Raw genomic sequence first — 23784 nt, 5'->3', positions numbered from 1 at the left:
CAGCAAAGTCTTTTTTTAGGGAGCTGAACTGGTTCGTGAGTTTCAATACAAACAACAACTCATTAAACAACACATATTTAGACTAAACTCTTGGCACATTACAACAAAAAAAGCTAAAGGATCACCACGGGAAGAATTATGGCCTAGAAACCCTCATCGCTTTCCGAAGTTATCTTAAAGTGAGTCTCTAGGGAAATTTTTACATTGTTTTTACAGCAAGAGTACACAGAAAATCTGTCTTCTCCTATTTTGGCATCTTTGCTGAAACGGGAAGCCAAATAATTTGTATGTTCACTGAGTGTTCATATAGAATATATACAAATTATTCAGCATCCTTCAGGAGGAAAAAGCAGAAAGGCCAAAATAACAAGAGGCTGGGAAGATGCCAGGAAGCTCCTGCCCTACTTTATTTTCTAGACTTGCATTAATAATAGGTGTTTTACAAAAGAAGAGTTTTTAAGTAACATTATTTAATATTCTTAAAGGATGAGAATTGAATTAAACTGTAATCCAAACAGAACATTTAAATAGAAGAGGTTTTTCCCCAACAGTCAGAGTGCTGATTGCCTGAGCCAGGCTCGGTATTTTCTGTACTTGTCAGCTGTGAGCAAAATTAATTTCACAGAAAATGACCAGAACACAATTAATGGACCAGCTGAGAAAAACTTCCAAGCAGACCTACCAAAAGCCTTGTACACCCAACAGCTTGGCCATTTTCCTTCGATTTTATGTCTCTGATTAAAAAAATAAATAAAAAATAAGATACTAACACTTTTACAAATCTGGTGTTAACGAAGAAGAGAAGAAGCACCCTTAGACACATCCCATAAATTCGCAACTGTAAGAATACAAATACTACAAAAACATGTGAGGTCTTCCCAGAATCTCTCTTGCTCACTACCTTCACGTGGCTTGGTTTATTTTCACTTCTGTTGTCAGGACAAGTGTTCGCATTAAATAACTGCGAGTGCTGAGGTAGGAGAGAAGCTGAATCTAGAGGGGGAGCAGGGCAGGGATTCGCACCCTGCACACACAGGAGCATCCTCCTCTCTCACAGAAAGAAGCTGCCGTTTGTCTTGGGAAGAACCAGAAGCACCACACACAGCTGGAGCACGGGGGGAGAGATAAATTTAGGAAGATAAAAGCACACGGGGAGTTTAGTTACCTCAATGTTTATTATAGCAAACTGGAGATATAGGTCAACCCCCTGTCCTGGAGCCCTCGGTGCCTCAAGGCAGAGAAAACGTTACAAATTGCTCAGACAGCACTAACTATGCAAGTAATCCACAGAGCCCGCCAAGGAACACATGTGTTTCAGGCATAAATCGTCCAATCTATTCCTTTCTGAATTAACATCTGTCATCATGACACCATTCAAAAATGACTGAAGGCTGGATCGTATTAACAACTACACATCTTGGATAAATATTTACTCTTCAGACTTTTTTCAGTTTAAAGAAAAAATGCAGATAGCAAAATTCCTGGAGCTGTGAAAGGGGAATCTCTTTTCAGCCACTGATAGAAAGCATCTGATTTTATTTACAAAATCAAATCAGTGTTTTTCCCCTGCTCTGTGAGTCTTTGCACTGCACACGGGTGAACTCACAGCATCCTGTGGTGTTGCAATGCTTTCCGAAAGGCTCTTCTGGGGAATTCTGTTATGCTGGAGGTTGCTCACCTCAGAGACTCCACGAAGCCTTCTCCCTTGGGATACAGAAACAGATCTGGCTGATTGTGCCCCAGGAAGAGAAAAGTTTGCTGTGACCCTTGCAGACAACTGGATGAAGCAAATAATTTCATGAAAAGCTGTCAAGGGTATTACTGGCTTGCTATCCCGCTCCTCATAGTCAACAAACGGGTCATAGAGAGTGAGGACGGGGTTCCCGAAGTCACAGAACACGATGGCGAGAAGGCAACGCAAGAGTGCAGCCCTGTCCTGGGTACTCCGAGGAAACAGAATGTTCCCAGATACTGGATTAAGTCTGTATTTCAGAAAAAGGTGTCAGCAGTCAGTGCTCACCTCCACAAGTATGTCATTTGAGTATTATAAGTGCAGATTTCTAGGAAATTACATCTGTCCAGGCTGATTTTATCTAGCTTCAGCTCCTAGCCACCACATTCTGCTATTTCTAATCAGCACCGCTCGAAAGGCCAAGAGAGATCCTGCTGACATCCTCCTGGACGTCCTGCACAGCAGGCAGCAGTGCTCCCTCCATCAGCAACTTCTCCTTCCAGTCCTTTACCCCCATGCTCCTTGAGAGGAACTTTACCAAGATACACAGTCTTGATTTTAAGACTTCAAGAGCAAATTCATCAAGCCTGTAGGGCAGATGTAGCAAAAATAATTACACTGATAAAAATGTGCTGCCTTTTTTGGTCGTTTGCTTAGCTTCAGATATACTTATTCCTACTAAATTAAAAAGTCTTCTGAGAAAAAATGTTCCCTCTAGGTAGACCGAGAGAGACTACAAGTAAATCTCCCCAAAATCTCATGCATAAGCTAAATAAATTGAACTCAAATCTCTTAGACTAAGGGAGGCTTTGCAGACTTCAAATGATTCTTGTAGTTCTTTACTGAAGTGTTAACACAGAACATCTTTATTCTACTAACACTTGCATGAATAGCTGATAGCCTCTGGGCAACGTCTCCGTTCCAGTGTTGGCGATGTTCTCTGACTTTTTGCATGTGCTGGATTCACAAAGCACTGCTCCAGTATGGAAGAACATCTGCTGCACACATGGGCAATGCAATCTCCTCAGCAGGCATGCGCTGCACTGGTGGTAAAGCCGTGTACATCTGGATGGAAGAGACACCCACGTGTCTGCACGTGAGGCCAGGTGGAGATGATGCCGTGCGAACTCAGAACTTATCTGTTCATTCGGTCTGCCAGGTACCCAATCACATATGCATGGGCCAGTGAACATGCATCTCTTGGCCAGCATGCAACCACCAGGCAGTAGCGAGGGATAAAAGGGAAGATAGAGCACACTGGGTATTTATGAGGTGGGAGAAATCCGAGAGTATTGCGGTGCAAGAGGGAGGCATGAGGGAGCAGGGCATAAATCCACAGGCAATCAGGCAATTTCGTTAGCTCTGCTGTTTATGGAATTGTGTGTTTCATTAAGATCAGCATCAGACTTGGAATGAATTTCTTTACATTGCCTCAGCTATTCCAAGCCTATCTTTGATCAATACAGCTAACCAGTATAGCCTGAGTTTACATGCACTATGACCTTGAAATGCACCTACCAGGATTTGCATAATATTGATGTTTGAATACTGCTAGTGCCTGCCAAAGAGGGCGAGTGCAACGTGAGCACCCTCCCGATGCTTTTTCAAGACAGCTGCACTAGTTCCTCAGCTGGCCCTTGCTCACATTGGCTTTTCAAAAGAAGAGATGTGGAAAAACCACAACTCTCTATCCATCTTTTTTGGCTTTGGTTGAGTCATGGATGAAGAAGGAAGGAGTGATCAGATATCTAGGAAAGGGCAGCAACTGTCATTTAGATGGCAGCAGACATCAGAAAAGATTAGAAGATGACAATTTTAGGAAGAAATTGTCTCAGGATAAAGCAGGATGGTGAGGCAATCCCAGAAAGGATGTCCTACTAGGGCAATGATTCAGTCTCTTCAGGGGGTAAATTCTGCTTGGGTCTCTTCATTTAAGAATGATGTGAAGGAAAAAGAACTAAAGAAGAACAAAAATCTGACTGGAGCTCTCCGATTTTCATGTCACATCTAGGATTACCGAGCCAGAAATGAAGATGATGCTGTCTTGGCAGATGTGGGATAAAGGTTCTTTAAGGACTGCTGAAGCCTAGTGTAAGTAAATGCTTCTCACCTTTTAAGAAGTACAGTGCAAGGAAGGCTGGAGTTAGGTAACAGCAAGCAAAGCAAGGGACAAAAAAAAAGGACAAAAACTATGCATGGTGTGGGAATGACTGGAAGTGCAGGCACACCAACAATTTTTATTTGAATTTTAAGGAGAAACTGTCTAAAATTGAGGTAATTAATGCTGTTATTCCTAAAAATACAGATACTTCACAAACTTTGATACCTGGAATTTTTTCATCCAGAAAATAGTGTACTTATAGCTATTTTTTATTTTCTTCATCTGCCCCAGAAGCTTAGATGAATGTTGCTACAGACTTGTGGCTATTGATGACTATCCAATCCAGGTGGACAAGTTTTATTGTCCAGCATGCATCCATCTGATAATACTAAACGCTACGAAGGCACAGTGCGACGGCATCAGAGCAGCCCCCGTCACCAGCTGATGCTTGACAGCGTACTTACAGACACACTAAGTATGCCTGGGTGGGAACATTTCTCAGCTATGCAGTGACCTGCCTAATCTTATTACGCTGTTGCACGCAGGTATGTATGAAGGGCAAGCTCCAGCCTGCACTTCCCATACCAACAACCTTCCTTCGGGAATCTGGCCAGGAAGTCTTCCCCAAGGCCCATGTTGCAAACTGGGTCATTTGTCTACAGAGGTTCCTGTATGGTCCTCACCACAGCGCTACCTGAAAGCTTGTTAAAAGCTATACAACGCAGAACTAAGGTCTTCTCCCTCTTCTGGTCAGCAGGGACAAGATTTTATACAGCATACCTATAATATTTTCCAGCCTCTCTTCTAACCACGACTGGAAAAACCTGGTTCGCCTTCTGGTGCCCCCATAGGGCACCAGTGTTCATACTTCTCCTTACATCTTCTGGAAATGGTTCTGATCTAGGCCAGTCACAGAGAAGGATGTATTTTTTCATATGCAAGTCTTCCTCGGTTCCCCTGGGCCATTCCCACCAATGCACTGCACTGGGGGAGCAGGTCCTGACCACGGGAGCATAACCCCTCAGGCAGCACAGACTAGCCTTCTGCATATCCAGAGAGAGACCAAAACCTAAAAAAAAAGTCAACGTTGTCCCAGGAATCATCCCAGAAAGACAAACTAACTCCCAGCTACTCTCTGTCAAAGGAATACAGAATATTCTCCACAGAATACATCATGCAGACTCTCCCACCTTTTCGTCTCAGTCAGAGACTTGGTAGGAGCCAGAAGAGTCTGCCTCATGTTTTCACTTGATTACAAGGCATTTTCTCTGCTTCAACATTTAGTAACGGTTCAGTTGCCTTGACTGAGGCACTGAACCATCCTGATGATGTGATAAGGTATTTTCTGCTATCAGTTCCTCCTAAAATCCCCCCACGCTCTGTAAGTGGAAATGGCCTTTAGCACTGTGTGCTAGGACCACAGGACAATCACCTTTGAACAGGCTTTCTTGCCTCTTCCCCAGTGCAAGCCTCATCATGTCCTTTATGCACACTGGCTGCCTTACTCACCAGCCATGCCTTCCTGTATTATACTTCTGAAGGGATTAGTTATAAATGGCTATTTAGGTGAAAACTCAAATTTGTGAAAGAAATGGGACAACCCTTAAGCTGATTTCCCATTTCAAAAGCTTCTTCTCATTTATTTTGGAGAAGCAAGTCCAGCTTCTGTCCCCTTCCACCCGAGTCCAAGGAGTGCAGGAAGACACAAGGCAATGCCTACCCAGGCATATCTCTAAGCAGATGGGATAGAGCTCTGTTTCAGCACAGGATCAGGCACCACAAATCTGTAACCAAGCTTTGCATTCATAAAGCATTAAGACAGCTAGCGGTGGATTTACAGCTCCACCAAAATCAGATGAACAGTCTTTCTCAAAGTCCTTTAAAAACTGAAAAGACCAACTGTATATAAAATATTTTAAAGCAACAAGCCCCTGGGAGGAGAAAAGGGAAAGAAAATATTTGCAATCCAGAAGCAGATTCTGGGGTTAAACTGCCAGTGGCAGTGGCCACTCCATTTGTCACCAAAGGCAAGTAACAGTGTTGGAAAAAGCACGTTCTCCCTCCCCAGCCCAGACCCAGAGAAACCGACTGCTCAAGTGCTGGGCTCAAGTTCCAAACAAGCTGGAAATACACACATGTGGATGAAGCTTTACTTGTGGTTGGACAGCAAGAACAGATTCACAGCCTCACTATTTTCCTCAAGCCAATAGGAGGAGCATGGTGGCTCGTCATTTTTTTTTCAGGGATGCAAAACAGCCCACAGGCAAGGCTATTTCAGAATCCGAGGAATCTGCAGTGTACTACGAGACTGTGATGCTCACAGTCTGCCCTAGCGAACACACAGCATGACAAAGCCATTACCTAATGGAAGAAGAGAGGCTCTAAACAAAAGCTCAGCAGACAGCGAGGGCTCTGGCAGAAGTCCGGCCTTGGCTCTAGCACAGTAACACAGGCTGATCAAGGCAGGAAGGTATCGTAACATACATTTTAGCAGGACTAGAAGTAACCTGTTGACTTAAAGCAGAAATGTAGTTCCCAAATAAAAGGTTAAAACAAAATCTCCACTGCTCCCACATCCACAAGACCTCCACAAGCAGCAGTCACATGCTGTGAGGAGGAGGGGTTATGTCATGCCCACTGCTGGAGTCTCAACATCTGCCGGAGGACAACTGCTCTTCAGATGGCATCATTGCTGTGTTCAAGTCGTCAGAGGCATGTCCCTGCAAGGGACAGACAACTAAACTTGGCCTCGCTCGCAGGCAGGTGCTCACTCGCTCCTGTAACTTTCACTATCAAAGAGGGATTCAAGGTGCCGCAGGCACTTACTGCACAAGTGACTCCTCCTGGCACAGGCTGCAGAGATTCCTGCTGGAAGCATCCGCAGGCTCATTACTACATGAGAAGGAAGCTTGTGAGCTGCCAATTTCTAGTGAAACTTTTGCCCTCACTTGGCTGCTTTACCACCATGTGCCAGATGTTCAGGGAAGTGAGCCCTAGCAAGCACGAGGGTTCCTTCTGATTCACTAGTGATGGGCAAAAAACCTCCCTGGAATCAGCCTCAGCGCCAGGCTGTGATGGCTGGTTTGTATAACTGGCACTTGCAAATTCCCCTGTTTGTTTCAGGAAGCATCTACCCTCAACGCAAGAGAAACCTTTAGCTTTTGACCATTATTTTAATAGAGAAGAGCAGTATATGGCCTAACCTCCCTCCCTCCCCCTATAATTCTTCTGGTACTTGGGGTATTCAGGAAGAGCGTCTGTCACTGAGAGACTCGAGGTGATGCGGCACAGTACAGTAGAGGGAAGCAGGCAGGGTGGATCACAATACGTATGGGTGATGTCTCTTGGCAAAAAGAACAGTCCAGAAGAGAGTGTAACAGTTCTGAGTGACTGTCCGTGAGTAATCCATCTCTGGGGATGCACTAGCAGCAGCTGTTTCATCAGAGGAGGGGTGCCTGGAAGTGTCAGCAGGCTCTTGCAGCAACGACAGCAAGTCAGCACTGCCAGACCGGTCACCACAGACGCACGAGCGACTCACATCTGTGACCCTTCTGCAATAATCAGGGGTTCATGCGACTGCAGGCTGTGGGATCCCAGCCCATTTCCCTTCCACTTGTACATCGACATATCAGGTCAGCATGGTGCAATCCTCCCCTCTGCTGAACATGTCACCTTTCTCCATCCCACACTCCTTTTTCTCTGTTTACTTGCAACAAGTGCAATTATTTTCTCCTTCAGTTTATCCTAATGCTTGTCAAATGACTGAAATCAGATTACCAGCATTTTAGTTGCTCAGATTCACCCACCTGTTCCCTTCTTAAAGAGAGGTCCGTACCCTCCAGTGATACAGTACTGCCCATACTTGCTACCAGACACAATTTTGAGTGCCAGCTCACCCAGAACTGCCAGCTTCACCCAGAAGTATTCAGACAAACCTGTCCTTTTTCCAGAATAATCTTTTCTCTCGAGTTTTTATTTGCTTCCAGATATTTCTGTTTTAGTGTGAAATAAAAAAATGCTGAGATTTTACTTTTTCTTTGTTCCATATTCCAGTGCTCCTCTTTCTGCATGTAGTGCCTCCCAGGGCACCAAGGCATCATGCATCTCTCCGGAAGGCTGTTGCACCAGACTGAATGTAACACGCCAAATCCTCTGCCTCACCATTCTGCTGCTGCTTCTGCATCACCCTGATCCTTTCCTTATAATATCTCTGGAAAATCCTCCTTTCTACAAAGTACTTATCCCTTCCTCAGTATGCAAGTGCTGCCAAAAGACTAACATAACACAGAGCAAATCCCTCTCAGCTGCAGGGAGAATAAGCTTATCTGACCACTGACCCCAGCAATAGCCATTCGCCTTTCATTTACTTGTTCTTAGATAAACTCCCTTTGATTTCACTTAATCGAGAGAGGACTAGGCAAGGATACTAGTACCTGGCACAGAATCTCTGGCCAAGCAGGTCCAGGTCTGGTATCTGAAGGAATTCAGAAAGCCTCATACCCCACCTGGGACTGTACCATGGACACATGCAGTTGCCATCAACATTCAGGGGCAAAGGAAACATCAGAGGGCAGAGTTCAGCCCATTTTTTTGAGGAATGTGTCCACTTCCACAGCAGTCATGTTCTTCAGCAGGATGCTTCCATTTCCCTTATCTCTGTCCTGAGGTCAGACTCCTGGTTACCCACTGGTTTGCAGTGGGGATGAAGTCCTAGAATCATATTTTGGTTGGAAAGGACCTTTAAGATCATCAAGTCCAACCGTTAACCTAGCACTACCAAGTCCAACACTAAACTGTGTCCTTAAGTACCATATCTACTCGTCTTTTAAATACCTCCAGGGATGGTGACTCCACCACTTCCCTGGGCAGCCTGTTCCACTGCTTGATAACCCTTTTGGTGAAGAAATTTTTCCTGATTTCCAATCTAAACCTCCCCTGGTGCAACTTGAGGCCTTTTCTTCTTGTCCTATTGCTTTTTACTTGGGAGAAGAGACTGACACCCACCTCACTACAACCTCCTTTCAGGTAGTCGTATAGAGCGATAAGGTCTCCCCCCTCAGCCTCCCCAACAAACAGTTCCCTCAGCTGCTCCTCATAAGACCTGTGCTCTAGACCCTTTACCAGCTTTGTTGCTCTTCTTTGGACATGAGAGTACAGGGGGACAATCACCTCCTAGTCCTGCTGGTCACACTATTTCTGACACAAGCCAGGATGCTGTTGGCCTAATGTCAGATAAGGAACAAGCAACAGTGGCATACAGAGCTCCTAGGTCAAGCAAGTGCCTCTAGATGGATCCAGGAAAGGAAGAAACTCTCTTCTCTCCGGAAAATCAGCTGAGAGAGAAACAGAAACTCTCCACAGAGAGCACTGGGCAGGCATTTGTCATTTTGAACTTACCACACACTGATAAAAATACTAACACTCACTACCAGAACAAACAGACGCCTACGTGTTATTCCCATAGCACTGTTAGTTCTCCATCAGGTCATTTCTTCTAGCTAAGAGACAGCGCTTTTTGCATTGGTTTCCACTAGAAAAAGCAGCTGTGCTAGCCACCTGCTTGCAGCTACAGCCAGTGACAGCAAGATCTCAGCCTCAAATAAAGAGAGGTTAGACCAGAGAGGACAAGACAGATGTTTTCCTGTCACCTGGACTGCATCCTAAAGTATTCAATGAACTGGCTCAGCAGCCTCAAAAACCAGAAATGATTCCCTTTTGGAACTTGTGTAGAACGGGGAGGGTGTCAAAGGATTGAAAAATGGACGAAAATAGTGCCTAGCCTTAAGAAGGCAAAAAAAGGGAAGAGAGTTGATTTATGATTTTGATTCTCAGAACAGCAAGATTAATTATTGTAATCACCTGAAAAAAATAACAAAGACTGAGTAGCAACCCAGGTGGATTTGTCAAGAGTGAATCACTATTGGGAAAAAAAATAGTATTTCTTTATACAGGAAAAAAGGTATCATAGGGGAGAAGCAAGACATGAACTGGAATTCAGTAAGGCTTCTGACTTATCACTTTCACAAACTTGCCAAAAAATGTCATTAATGACACTACTGTGATACAAGTTCAGAAGTGGCAAAAAACTATCCAGGAGGAGCTCTCAGTGGGCTAACTGTAGAAATGGAAGGATGTTATTACTTTGGGGTCTGCCTAGGAACCAACTTTGTTTAGTGTTTTCATTATCGACCTGGATGATGGAGTAAAAAGTATGTTTATTAAACTGCAGAGGACATGAATCTGGAAAGAATGGCAGGTATGCTGGAAAGCTCTGCCAAAGGAACTTGGCAAATTGGAGGAGTGTTCTGGAAGAAAGAATCAGTAGGGACAAGTGCACAGTGCTGCTCTTTGGCAGGAAGAGCCAACGGCACAAGCACAGGGTGCACAGCTGAGGAGGTGGCTGCTCTGCAGTTCTTCCTGAGACCTGGAGTCTCAAGGAACTGGACACTTCAGTCCCATGCCATTGTGGAAAAGGCAGTCAAAACAGCACATGTATAAAGAACTGAGAGGCTAGTGAAGTAGCCGTTTGCTCCTCTCTATTTGCTGTACTCTGTACATTTTTGGGCACTGCTCTTTAAGAAAAAGATGAATCAACTGCAGGCATTCAACAGAGCAACAGGAATTAAGAGATCTGGAAAACATCACTTAGAAGAACTGAAAAAAAAGGAGTGGTTATTCCAAAGAAATGAAGGACAAGGAGCCAACCACAAGAGCATTGAAGTAACATGCAATGCAAGAAGCTCAAGCTCTTTCTGCACTCAGCCAAGCTGGGCACTGAAGCACTTAGTTGAGATTATTGCAATCGCCCTTCCCCAGTCTTCTAGCAAGTTTTAACAAACAATTTGCTGCATCTTTCCAGGAGCAGTGTATACCACCTTAGAATCTGGTGATGACCACAGGACTGCAAGCATCAGGTAGAAATTCAATTTCTTTTGAAGTAAACCAATCCATCCTTTTGAACTTCAAGCTAAACACTAGGAGTCCCTATGACTGCGTTCAGGTTGCAGGGCACTGACACTGCCAGGGCTTTCCCTTGCCCAGAATGGAGAACAAGAGCGTGACATAAACCAAAGAAAATTGCTTTTGACTCAATTATTCATGTTACGAAAGCCCACTTGTGCGTGCCCAGAGGCTGACAGGTAACTTAATCCATCTGGTACCAGGAAAATAATTGCAAGTTGGTGCCAGTGTGAGACAAGAGCAAAGTATGAGCCCTTAAGGCCATCTATGTAACAACCGTATACAATTATATTCCCAGATGGTTTGATTCTGTAGATGGTGAGCTGCCAACCTCCTCTCTCTGTCTCTAAACACACGATATAACATCCTGTCCTCTGAACATTAATCTGTTTGTCTGGTTATTTGTTGAAAAATCATGAAATAAATTTGAAAACAGATATATAAGATTTGTAAAACAACAACTATATCCAAATAGAGGGCATTTATTCTGGATTTCATGACAACAGATAAAGACAAACCATCCACTGAATGAGAAGTCATTGATTACAACCTGATTCCATTTAGGGTGGGTGAATTAGAGAACAACCCTGACTAGTATCAGGTCCATGGTACTTCAGAAGGGCACTAATGCAACTGACTGGGACAAAATATTTACACAGGGAAAGCAGTGGATTCACCATTTCAGTGTTTAAAATTAAACTTGATACTGTTCTTCTGGGTGATACTTTAGCTAAACATGAATCATGAATCTCAGTACAGCAAGAACTGAGCAAAATATAATGACTTGTGCTACTCAGGAGGTCACATGAAGTCTGCGGATTGTAGCCTTTTCAACAAGTTGTGCTGCTCCTCCCCTCCTGTGCCATCACATCCTTATCCCCAAACTCCCATTTCTTCCCCTTGCCATTGCTCTTTTCCTTCCTCTGCTCTTAAATCCTAAGAGTGCATAAAATCCATTCAAAAGCTGGTCCTTTTATATACTCTTTAAAATAAATAAAAATTAAATTCATTGTTCATAGTACACACTAACGTAATCTTGAATAGAAAGCCTCATCTGTGATGCAAGGTCAGGTTACAGAGAGATGCCTTTCTAAAACGTATTTAATTAAAGCTGAAGCCCATGGAAGTAAAAAAAGCCTTCACTTAAATGCAGCAGGACACACAGAGGAGATCTCCTCAGACCAAAACGTGGCAAACATGACTGTGATATCACGTCTGCCCACCATTTCTAATTAGGTGACCTTCACAACGTCAGCTGACACAGTGTTCTTACCACCTTCTCCTTGTAAACAATGTATTTCAGCCACTTGAAATCCTGCCATTTGAATCCTGCCAGGACAAACAGGGAATCCTTCTCATACTGCTCCATTTTCTGGATTGCACCTTCAGGATATGTGATCCGGAGAGTTGTTTTGCCACCCACATCTTTTTCAAAGCCCTTCACTGGAGCCGAGTTCAGCCTGCAGGGCAACCAGAGAAGACACTGTCATGGATTCCCACTTAGACTCGTGCATGTTGATGACACAGCAATCACTGCCGGGCAAGAGCTCCCTGTACGAAGCTGTTACAGCACCAAACGTTAACTCTTGCAGTTCTTCATCACAAACATTTATGAAGCTTTATACCAAGTGACAACAACATAACTAGAAGTTATTTATATGATTTCACTGAATATAACGCAAACCATTTCTGCATATCCACTCTTGTGATTTAAATTGGGTTGGAAGCTTTGGAAAAGGAAACTGAAAAATATTGTCCTTGCAAATTTAGAGTTACAAACTAAGCATTAATATTTTAACATCCCATCACTCCTGGGATATCTTACTCGATTCTGCAAGGCTGGGCTGAAATAGAGAATGGCAGTTTAAGCAGACTGAAACTGCTCTCATGCTCCTACCCCAGTCCAGAGCTTACACTGCTCATCTTACCTGCAGTGAGATTGTTTAGGGATCTAAGCCAGCTAATAATTTTCAAAAAAACAAAGGAACAGTCTCCACCTGGTTTAATTACCCAAACTGGCCCGTCCAGAAGGTGAGCTGCCCTGCAATGCCAGCTCAAAGGAAGAGGTAGGGCTGTGCAGCTGGGGTGAGGCTCAGCACCACTGCGGTCTCACTGACTCAGAAGAGTTTCTGCCATCGAAGTGCATCCCACTCTGAAAAGACCCAAGCAGGCACACAGCTTTGCTCTTGGGCACACTGATTTCTAAGGGAATGCTACACGTTTAGCTGTACTTTTGTTAAAACACCCCTCAGGGACAAAGTTTTTGCCCTTCAAAAACCAAACCACTCTGGTGTCAACAGCAATGATGACTTTCATGACATTAAAGTTATTCAGAGCTTCTATTCAAAACTAGAAACCCAAAGCTGAGGAAATTTCAAGTAACTTGGAATACAAATCTTGCTGACATCAAACAGCAGTCCCTGATGGAACAGCATTGCCTGCTTGAATTATTGCAGCCTTCCTGACTTGGGGTAGTTCAATATACTGGAAAGTGCTTATGGACTGCAAATTTTTCTATGTAGGAATGTTAATGAGGATCTGGATTTGTCTCTTTCAGCCTGGGTAAGCATTTTAGGTGGGAAACCTTTTAGTAGAAGAAAATCCCTGTATACAACCTGAAATCCTATTCAGAATTAAGGAGCATAAATTCCTATGTATTTTTAGTAAAAATACTTTATCATTAGGAATAAGATACTAAAGGGAAAACAACACAAGAATCAGCACCACCAAAATTTATAGAGGAGATGAAGCCTTTTTTTGTTGGTACCTAGTAGGTACCTAGACCTGACTGCCTGCAAAACAGTGCTCTCAGCCAGCCTGATCCCTTGCTTTTTCCTCTGTTGCTGACGGTGCATTCACACATCACTCACTTTTGCTATGGACATCATTTAAACTTCAAGGCGTTGTGTCTCTTTGGGGTAGATGACCCTACATAATGTGAAAGCACGTGGCTCTGGAGGTAACAGAGATAAATACAACAAAGTACTATGTAAAGAAAGCGTTATATATATATTTTCATCTGTCTTCTTGAAGTTGAAGGGAAGGCTAGCATCTGCAGTCGTTTCAAATGTCAATGTGTAGCTCTTTGGCAGGGTTTTCCCCATCCCCAGCTGCTGGGTTCGCTGTTTTGCTGCCTACCTTGTTAAAGCTCCCCAAACCTGGGACCCCTACTTTGTATCTAGACAGGAAACAAAACAAACCATTTCCCCAAGTAAAATGAACTGAGGTCTCCAGCAAAGGGCCAGAATGTGAGCTGCTGATGGAGTCACAGTGATGGAGTCCTGTTAATGAGCCAGCACTGTCAGCCCCACGGTCAGTGCCCCAGGGGCAGCGCAGGCAACGGAGCAGGAAAAGTTCTGGCAGCCACAGCCTGTGTTCACGAAAGGTACATACTACACAGCTTGAACCCTTTCTCCGGAAGGACATGCTGGTGGTTAAACACAGCTAAAACTTAAAAAACCTCAGTTAGGATGCCAGGCCTCCTCATGCTGCCCATGAACAGGCAGTTTTCTCCATAAGAAGCTTCAGAGTGTTTTTCTGTCCATGTCCACTGATGACATAGGGAGCTTGGAACACTAACTCCTAACCTTGGCACCATGAGGACCCTCTCAAATATCACTAAAGTATCATCATCATCAGGTGAATCCCTATCTCATTCTAACCAGGACTTTCTGATACACACTTCTTTTTCCCGTTTGCAGTCTATTCTAAGGAGGCATTTCAGAGCACCCATGACTGACTGCTGCAAGAAGCTCCTGCCAGGTAAACAGTGTGACAGCTGGAAATAACATGTGCACTGAAATCTGATAATATCCAGTTAAGGAAAAACAGTAACTTAACTCACTCCAAGCTGTTTTAGAACTGTCAAAGCTGATCTCACTCTCCTCACCACAATATAAAAATTTCTTGCTGCAATTCGCAATCCTCACATGGTAACACATGAGCCATCAAAAAACTCCACATACTGCTGGATCACTCCTTTGTCCACAAGTGTACCACATTTTCCCCCTTAAAATTCATCTCCTAGGTCCCCAATCTGATCCTTCAAAGGAGCTTTGCAACCCACAAAAAAGGATGCAGTAAAACAAGGGACTTTCCCAGCTTCCACAGGAGTAAAGGAAGCAGTTGGATACATTTAAGAAGTCGTCTGCTCTCACATCCTCAGTCCCACATCCAAGCACCCGGCTTCATTTAACCTTTACACTTGACTTTTCTCTCCTTTATCCATCCCACAAACAGCACAGGTGCTTAGCTGCCCTCTTATCCTCTCAGCTTGCAAACTGACTTAGATTTACTGATGCAGAGAGAAAAGGTTGAACTTTTCATTTGGAAATTAAATAGTGAGCTTTCTGATGTAAATCTTAGTGGGTGGCTTAGTCCAGATGGATTGAAACTGTTCTCTTGCTACTTTTTGAACACTCTGAGCCCAAGAAAAGGCTATAACTGAATTTTAATTCAGCTCAAATAACTGCAAGTCACGAGACTATGATGAGTAGTAAGAGCTCTTTGCTAACAACTGATAGTGGGATGAACTAGGAGAAGGGCTATAAAAGTTTCATCCTATTCTGAACAGTCATCCCTGTGTCCAGAGCACTGCCAGGGAAGCAGGGAACAGTTCACAGGAACAAAAGACTGAAAGGGATCTTCTTGGTCTGTTTGTCCAGAGTTAGAGGGTATTTACTACCCTGTGTATGTTGTATTCTTTCCTCATGTGTGCCCATTACTAGCACATGGGAGAAAAAGGAGACCATGCTAAATGATACCTTCACTGTGCCTTAAATTCTTTTACTAATCCCTTTCTTTCTTCCGCCTTAGCTAAGAATTTGCTATTTGCCACCACGTCTCATGGTTGACTAAAGTTCAGAGAGATGATAAGAGCTACATTCCCTTTAATATGGAATCAGTTATCTTACTAAGGAAAAACAAATACCAACTTAGACTACATTAAATCAGTTTTTATAAACGTACACTGTAGTTTATCCCACTTTTCTTATTTACCATTGTAATATTTTGTTACTTATGATTCAGAACCTGCTATAAAGCTCTGCTTTTTTTTCAAGTCAGACTAATGGGTCTGTAGCTCCCTAGAGCACGTCCCCCCCTCCCTCCTACACGCACTCTCTCTCTCACTCTCCATTAGTACAGGTATTACGTTTGTTAATCTCCAGTCACCCAGAATACCTCCCTGACTTGACAGATTTATTACTAAGAGTTATGACTAGACCTGTGATTTCACATATCAGCACGTTTTTCAAGCATTCTGAGATGGCGATGATCCAGGTCCTCAGCAAAAGCAAGAAGTCCTAACTTTGGCTGTGGTCCTTTCCACTCCTATGCCACTCTGCTTCTGCTCCCTTATTCAACTTCATCATCATCCACAGTGAAAGAGAGGCAAAGTATTCAGAATTTCTAGGTTTAATCATTACTGGGTCCTCCCTCACGGAGGCTTACTGCTTCCTAAGACCCTATGCTGCACCATTCTTAGTTCTTCCCATCCTAACTGTGAAGTGTAAGTCCTGGGGAATGCTACACATGTATGACCAATAATACTTCCCTGAGCTACCTAGGTGATATATCTGGGAGCAGATCTAACAGTATGTTTTACTGCTTCACCACTTAAGGGCATCACAAAAGCAGCAGCTTTTAGAAAGGAGCTATGAAGAGAAGGTTGAAGTGGGATCACAGGAGAGACCACATTCCCAAACAGCTGTGGAAAATGGAATGCTTGAGGAGTGCCTTTACCCTTTGATGTGATCACCATTTATAACAAACATTTATATGCTCTTGGTCTTTTTTCCCCCCTCCATATTAGTTATTCCTTCCATACAAATGGATATTGTCACTAGTGTAGGTTTAACATTTGCCTGCATAGCATGTGAACTCATACAGAAACTGAATATATGACAAGAAAACTGTGATGCCAAAGACTCACCTGACAACAACATCATAGTCATCAATTTTTAACCCCAACGACTTATTTGCAAGTACTCCACCATTTCCCACAATAATACATCGCCGGCAGCTGAGACTGTGGAAGAAACAGAGGAAAGAGGTGATTTTTGTAACATAACTTCAAACACACCAAGCTGCACATATTTATTTTGCACCCATCTGAGAACCACAGGAAACCTTTTGGAATATTAAGAATTAAGGGGAGGACAGAGATACACTTGATCCCCAGCTCACCCCATCGTGCCCAGGCATTACACGTGACAAACTGCTTTCAACACCTCACACCACGTGTGGCCTAATGAGATGAGCTGTCAGGACAAGTAGCTCCTCTCCCCCCACACCCCTGGTATGATGGGCCTGAATCAAACCCATCTGTTTACTTAAACCTTCTCATTATTCATTTAGCACTGAAACAACAATAAACCAAAGGCTTAGTGAGGAAGCCCTCTCTCCAAGCAATTTTCTGAGTGCAGGCAGATCTTGCCAGGTTATCTGGGATGTGCTCACCTTGCTAAGTGCAAAATTGCTGCAGTTATCATGAGACTTCAAGAGACAGAAAACCACTAAATGGATAGAAAAAGGATCCCCTCACACTCCTGTCCAGTAGGAAACATATATGGAGACACAATGGGTGAGGAAGGGGAAGGAAAATAACCTTAATTAACAAAGAAACAGGAAAGAGAAGGAAGAAAATGGTTTCTTGTGTAACTGCGAGTCACGAGAACTCTCTGCAGCAGATGTTAAAAAGTGATTTCGTTTTGAAGACGGAGAGAGCCCTTCTTTCCAGCCATCTAATCCCAAACGCAGCTGGCTCTTCTGGCAACGTGCCTCTATCTCTGGTCATTCACTGAAGGAATACGTGTCTGCAGAGACTTTTTCGGAAAAGGTCCAAGGCAATCAGTTGTTTGGAGCAGATCTCTGGGCTAGGAGGCCGCCTTAGTCCCAGGCACAGTCAACTGGCCTCTTCTAGGCTGTCCTCACCGTGATCAGTCTAAAGTGTCAGCGTGAGGAAAGCTCTACTTACGTGGGGTCCGTCTTTGGAGAGCGGGGCTGGAGCGCACTTAAAGACTCAGATAAACCACTGAGGGCTACCCCGCTGACAGAGTCATTAGCTGGAGATACGTGCAGAATTAACAGCACCAAGAAACGCTCAGGAACAGCTTCCCCAGCCCAGATAACGTTTCACTGCAGAACCCAGCCTTTCCAAAAGAAAAAACCTCTTCAAGAAGATGGACATACTAGCCCAGTGCTCGTGTCCCTAAGGGCTGAAGAAGTGTGGATGTTTGTGATAATCAAATCACGATAAAGAACTTTACAGACAACGGTACAGCAAAAAAATACAGTTCTGGTGACAAGAAGAAAGCAGAGGCAAGATCTGGTTCAGGTAGTATATTGTGTCAAGGAGGGAAGGGAAAGAATCAACCCCAAGTACACCGAACCGAGTGGCAAAGATGGTAACAGCTTTGTCAAAACCTTGAAGGAAAAGGTGCTGCAGGAGGGAAAAGAGATATAGTTCAGTTCTAGTCAAGTGAAATTTCAGATGTAAATACGCTCTTTTGATGATCATGGTAAGAAAGTTTAACCTCCTAAACAACAGACTGCTGGGTGAAATACCGTAATTTCTCTACCCAGTTGTCTCTGAGCCATGACTTTTCTTAATTTTACATTTTGAAGAATAATACGATGCTGAAATCCAAAGGCTGCAAGCTATAGACACTCCACTCCTCTATCCCCTTCCCACTTATTGTTAGGATGCTAGCTCTTACCAATTTTGAATACAGATGTGTTTGTTTCAGCCTCAAACCACTTAATTGCATTCTTCCCTTTTCTGCTAAATTAAAGCACCATCTACTGTCAGCAGTCCCTTCCACATCTGCATGTGATCCACTTACTGACAAACTACTGTGTGTAAACATCTGCTTCTAGGTGGATAATCAGACTGGTGAGCACGAGCCACTACACATGAGATAAAAGAACCAGTTCCACCAGCCAAAGCTGTTCCAGCAGCCTCTCTTCATGGCCCTGTTCCCACACAGTACTTTTAGACTGATCAAAGCCCATTCTTAATTTTTTCTTGACCGTACAAACTTGAGCAAGCACATCACATCTCTTACAGTATGGCAGCTCGCCTAGATCTTGAGTCACATTTGACGTACCTCTCAACCATTTTCATCTTCTCCCCAGATCTCTGAAGCACTGACTCTGGAAGACCAGTATGCAGAGCTAACGCTGCTCAAAGCAGGGTCCCTTTTACACAGAGATTTTACGTACCTCGTTCCAACACTCTTTTTATAGTCATTGGTTTGCAGAATGTAAAAGCATGATCTGTGTTGTCACCTCTGAGATGTCTGACTTTTGATTTGCCTCCAGTAAAGGATGTTCGGAGAAGGGCCCTACAAAAAGGTCTAGACTGACGTAGCCCTCCTACTCCTTACTACCCCAGTCTTTGGCTCTGGCGAATTTTCCAAGTGTAATTTTACATTTCCTCCAGATTGGTTTTAACGACTGCGAACACCTGACAGCAGGATTACACTAGAACTGTCACTGAAGGATTAATTCTCAACCCTGACAGTAACTTTTTAAAGCCATGTGACATATCCTATTCCTAAAAAGGATATGTCTGTAACAGTGTTGTAGACTCAGAATATAATGGACTGAGACAAATAAGTAATGCCTACCTTTAATAGGTTACCTTTATTAATCAAGCTTCTAGTTCATCTGAAAAATATATCCTCTACAGGACAAGATTTCACCTCCACAAAACCAACATAACTCACATCAGTTATGCTGCCATCCTAGCTCTATCCCAGATCTAACTTTCCAGGATTTTTCCTGCGCAACTGAGCTAATTGACTTACAGCCACCTCTTTGTCATCGTGTTTCTCCAGGAATGCAAAACATTTGCAGTTCTATCCAACATCCCAAGAAGGGTTAAAAAGCAAACAGTAAGAACAAAAAGAACTCTTTATTTAACTCGTTAAATACCCATCAATGCTTACTGATTTAAAAAGACATATAATTGTCATTTAACATCCTCACAGTTACTAATAAAAATATAGAAAGTATTTCATTGTTGCTGTAAAATGGGACAACATCATTCTATCTCTATCCAAAAAAAAAAAAAGAAACAAAACCTGAAGGGTTCTGCCTTTACTTATCATAACTGATAAGTTAATCACCTTTGCCCAGCTTCATGTCTGAACCACTCATACCATGGTGGTCTTGACACATTTAAAAGCATTCTCCTTTTTCCTTAAGTCCCCACATCAGATTTTTCATTAGCAGCTTTTTGATGCCAAAGTCTAATCTTTGATCTTTTAGTGACTTTTTCTTAAATTTCTTTCAAAAGTACTCCGACCACTCTCAGCGTAAAGCCAAAGTCAGTCCGTTGCATACTCAGAAGGCAGTACTCAGGTGCAGATTGCTTTCTTCAGGTGCACATGATGAAGAGATGGTGAGTCTTGGACTTTGCCTGGGTTCTGCACATCAGGCGTGTACACCAAGTCTGAGCAGCCCATACTGTTTTGATCAAGGCAGGGAGAAAGATGAGCTGGCTTGGTCTCACCAGCTTTGGCAGTCACACTGTGGGACAGTGAGAAGATTGCAGGGCCACCCTGATGGCACTGTGAAAGGGAAGCATTTTGCAGGGACGTCAGGCACCTGCCCACACATCCTGACCAGAAGTTTGGACACTTGGTACCAGTGTAGCTGGGCTCCTTCACAGCCAGCACTGACAGACGGTGCCTGAGCATGGGAAACCTGCAAAGTCACGGCTGCCTCCCGGCAAGTTTCTGGCTGAAGAAACACACTGTGTAGGCAGCATCAGTTACAGCTCAATTGTTTCTCCACAAAGAGGTATGCAAACACCTTTTGTTTGTTTACATAGTATGTCAAAGCTGTATTTCTTTTCCAGAAGAGCTCAAGGACTGAACACATCAGACACAGCCCAGGTTCCAGTTTGCTACCAGGGTGGTATGAAGGAGGGTCACGGACTTTCCACGCTAGAAAGACTTTCCCTAAAGCCCTAAAATGAGAGCCACAGCCAGATGTACAGCCTCTTGACACAGATGCTCAGAGGCTGAGTTCATCTACATCAAAACCGGGATTCACACAGATTTTCTTGAACAGTATAGCACTGTAAACACATGTATATGTTGTAGCAATTGCTACTTCCTCTCTTATCAGTGCTTTAGGGATTTGTTAGGGGAAAAAAACCACAAAGCTTCCTTCACACAACTTTGGAACTAAAGGCTTTGAGGAAAGATATAACAGAATAATTAAATTATCTTTACGGTAACTGGTGCTTAGGGAGGCTTAGCATATTCTGGTTTGATCTGGCTGCTGCTACATAAACTGGTGCTATCAACCTGAGCCAGAGGGAACGAGAGGAGACGTGTGTGTCCACCAAGTTCCTTCCTCACTTCTTAGTTTATATACTGCGTTAGTAAAGACAGTATTAGTTATAAGTTCAAACTCTCAATTTGCCTTCATTACCACCTAGAGGCAAGACAAAAGGGTCAGTCAGGTTTTTATATTTGTGTCCTTTCACAGGAAATTTACAGGTCATCACTGTAGAGATTTAACCCAAAAATCCAGTGAAGTCCAGCCAGCAGAACAGCCAGGGAACTAGAAACCAAGCCCTGATCAATTTGCAGAATGAGAAGTAGGCCACTGGAGGAGCCACTTTAGAGAGAAAGACGTGTCAGCTCTGAAGGAAGAGGGCACCAATTCTAAAGTCCCCTGGATCTCCAGTCTTTTCCAGAAAAGCTAGACCTGAGTTGCAATGACCCTCACAAACACAACTGCAGCTTTACCCACCTCCCGCCCTGGAGCAGAAGCAGGTTATTATAAGCAGTTCAACACAAAGGTGCCATAATAAGGAGTCACAAAGAAAACAAAGCAAGCACGGCACCACTTACACTATGTTACAGGCAAGAACTATAGCATTTGTTCACATGCCCTCCAGCTGCTGCTGGTTATTAACACAACTCTACTCACAATAGAGGGATTAGCTGGAGTGAGTTGGTAAAGCTGCTTTGGGATGATGAAAGGTGTACGCATACCCGGAAGGATCCAGTTTGCCTCATTTCAGCACCATGTTGGGACATTGTGTCAGAAAAGTTGCATCAGGACGCCCTTTTGGCACCGGGATAATCAAACAAACAACTTCACTTCCAAGGCTTATGGGAGCTAAGTGAAGGTAATACCTCAAAGGACAGCTTTGTGAAGGAGAAGTGGAGAAGCTTGGGCGGGGACAGGACCAAAGGCTTGGTGTAGCTCTCCCACCATACAACTCTAATCCCCTCTTTCCTTCCCATGCTCTCACACGCTGCTCTGACCTCACCTCTCCTGCCTCTCCCACCCTTTCCCTGGAAAAGCTGCATTCAGTGTGTGGTTACATGAACACTTGCTTCAAAAGGCTCAGCAGCGCTCAACCCTCCTCACCCATCCCCGGCCTCCTGCCTCTTGTCCTGCCATTGGCACAGCTACTCGTCAGTGGGAGGAGAGCTCTGCAAATGAAGTCACTGGAATGACCCAGGTTAAGAAAAAAACTTTTAAACTGGAATTATTTCAGTGACCCACTTTAAATTCCCTCTTCAAATAGCAGCAGCGCAAGGAGCTACAGTCCAAGAGTAGACAGCAGCAGCAAAGATAGCTTCTTAAACTGAAATGTTGGTGTAACTCCATCCTAAAGAGCAGGTGAACCTGGAGCTTTTTCCCTACTACTAGAATCAGCCTAGTGGACTTCAGAGAGGATACAAGTGGAAGGGTTCACAAGATCTCCTAGTCTGACCCCTTGTACCTCACAGACGCTAGCTGCATCTCTTACCCAACTCATAAGAAGGCATTTTTTCAGCCCTCAAGTCAGGTCCTCTCCAGTTGCAACACGGAGGTGAGCAAAGCGGGGTGGTCTGGACTTTCTCCTTGACTAGCGAGCAGTAAGGGAGTGAGCTGAACCTCAAGGCCCTGCTCTCAGCACACTGGAGGTGCCACAGAGAGGAACTGTTGGGCTCCGGTTTGAGCCTGAGACAATATGAGAAAGTAGCTAACCTTCCCTCATCAGTCTGCTCCATCAGCTCTTCTGAAATTCAAAATAGTAGATACCCATTGCTGCCAGCACTGTAATTCATTGACTATCACAGCTGAAGAACATTTGGGGAAGCATATCCAAGTCTTCATCTATGCCCTACTCACCAAGCAGGTTTCCAAGAGCAGCACTGAGGTAGCCTTAACACCTCCTTCAGTACTCAAGCTCTCTCTTGTAATAACCTCCCCTGTTGCAACTTCCACCTACTGCTTCAGGCTGTTGCTTTGCGACTTGCTGTCCCAAGCCTTTCTTCCATACCAGCTTCAATTTTTATCTTCCCTCTAAGACCTGCTCACTTGGAAGGGCTATCGCAATATTTGAGTGTGAGGCATACATACTACACAACCAACATCCACTGCTTCACATTTATCACAAAAGTTCCCAGGAAAACAGTATTTCCCCAAGATATCTGTGTGTTTACAAGCATACATACAATCAAACCTTGTTATTGCAATATGAGAGAAATAAATTTCTAGCTTGTTCCTTAGGTTTCGTCCATACTTGATGTTGCAGGGACTTTACATACATTTCATGGAGGCTCGAGCGTTAAGTCTTTCCTAGCTCTGCACCAAACCCATTAGGAAGAATGCAAAACCAAAGCGAGCAGCTCATGCTAGAGTGGGTATGTTTCACAACCTCCTAAGAAATTACTTTTAAAAAAAAAAAACAAATCACACTCCACTCCTCAAAGAACAGGTGAGCAGCAAGAGCCACAATTACATTAACCTTCCCTGCAAGAATCTTCCACCTGCCCTCTATGTCATTAACACTAATTTTCCATGAGCAACCTTCCAAAAGAAGCTATATGTGGATTTTTCAACAGGTTAAAATCTTAACCTCCCAACCAGAGCTGAGATAAACCCCACATGGGTGAGACTCAGTTGTGTGCAAAATCTCTAAGAGGGTCATTTGTAAAATTATTTTGCCTTCTGGACATCATTTCTCAAATTA

At 43.7% G+C, this 23784-nt stretch overlaps 1 protein-coding gene across 7 annotated transcripts in view; it reads right to left on the bottom strand.

The window, feature by feature from the left end:
- ST3GAL3 (ST3 beta-galactoside alpha-2,3-sialyltransferase 3) overlaps positions 1–23784 on the bottom strand; it is a 198432-nt gene that overhangs the window by 37797 nt on the left and 136851 nt on the right. For all 7 annotated transcript variants that reach the window (XM_068405794.1, XM_068405792.1, XM_068405796.1 and 4 more), the window contains 2 exons: positions 16726–16821; positions 12067–12253 (listed from right to left, as the gene is read on the bottom strand). In XM_068405794.1, the coding sequence (XP_068261895.1) occupies positions 12067–12253; positions 16726–16821 (283 nt within the window). The remainder of the gene's footprint in view (positions 1–12066; positions 12254–16725; positions 16822–23784) is intronic.

Source organism: Nyctibius grandis, chromosome 8 (genome assembly GCF_013368605.1).
Source record: "Nyctibius grandis isolate bNycGra1 chromosome 8, bNycGra1.pri, whole genome shotgun sequence".
Lineage (NCBI taxonomy): Eukaryota > Metazoa > Chordata > Aves > Nyctibiiformes > Nyctibiidae > Nyctibius > Nyctibius grandis.
The sequence above is the reverse complement of the archived record's forward strand: the minus strand, read 5'-3'. Positions and strand labels throughout refer to the sequence as shown.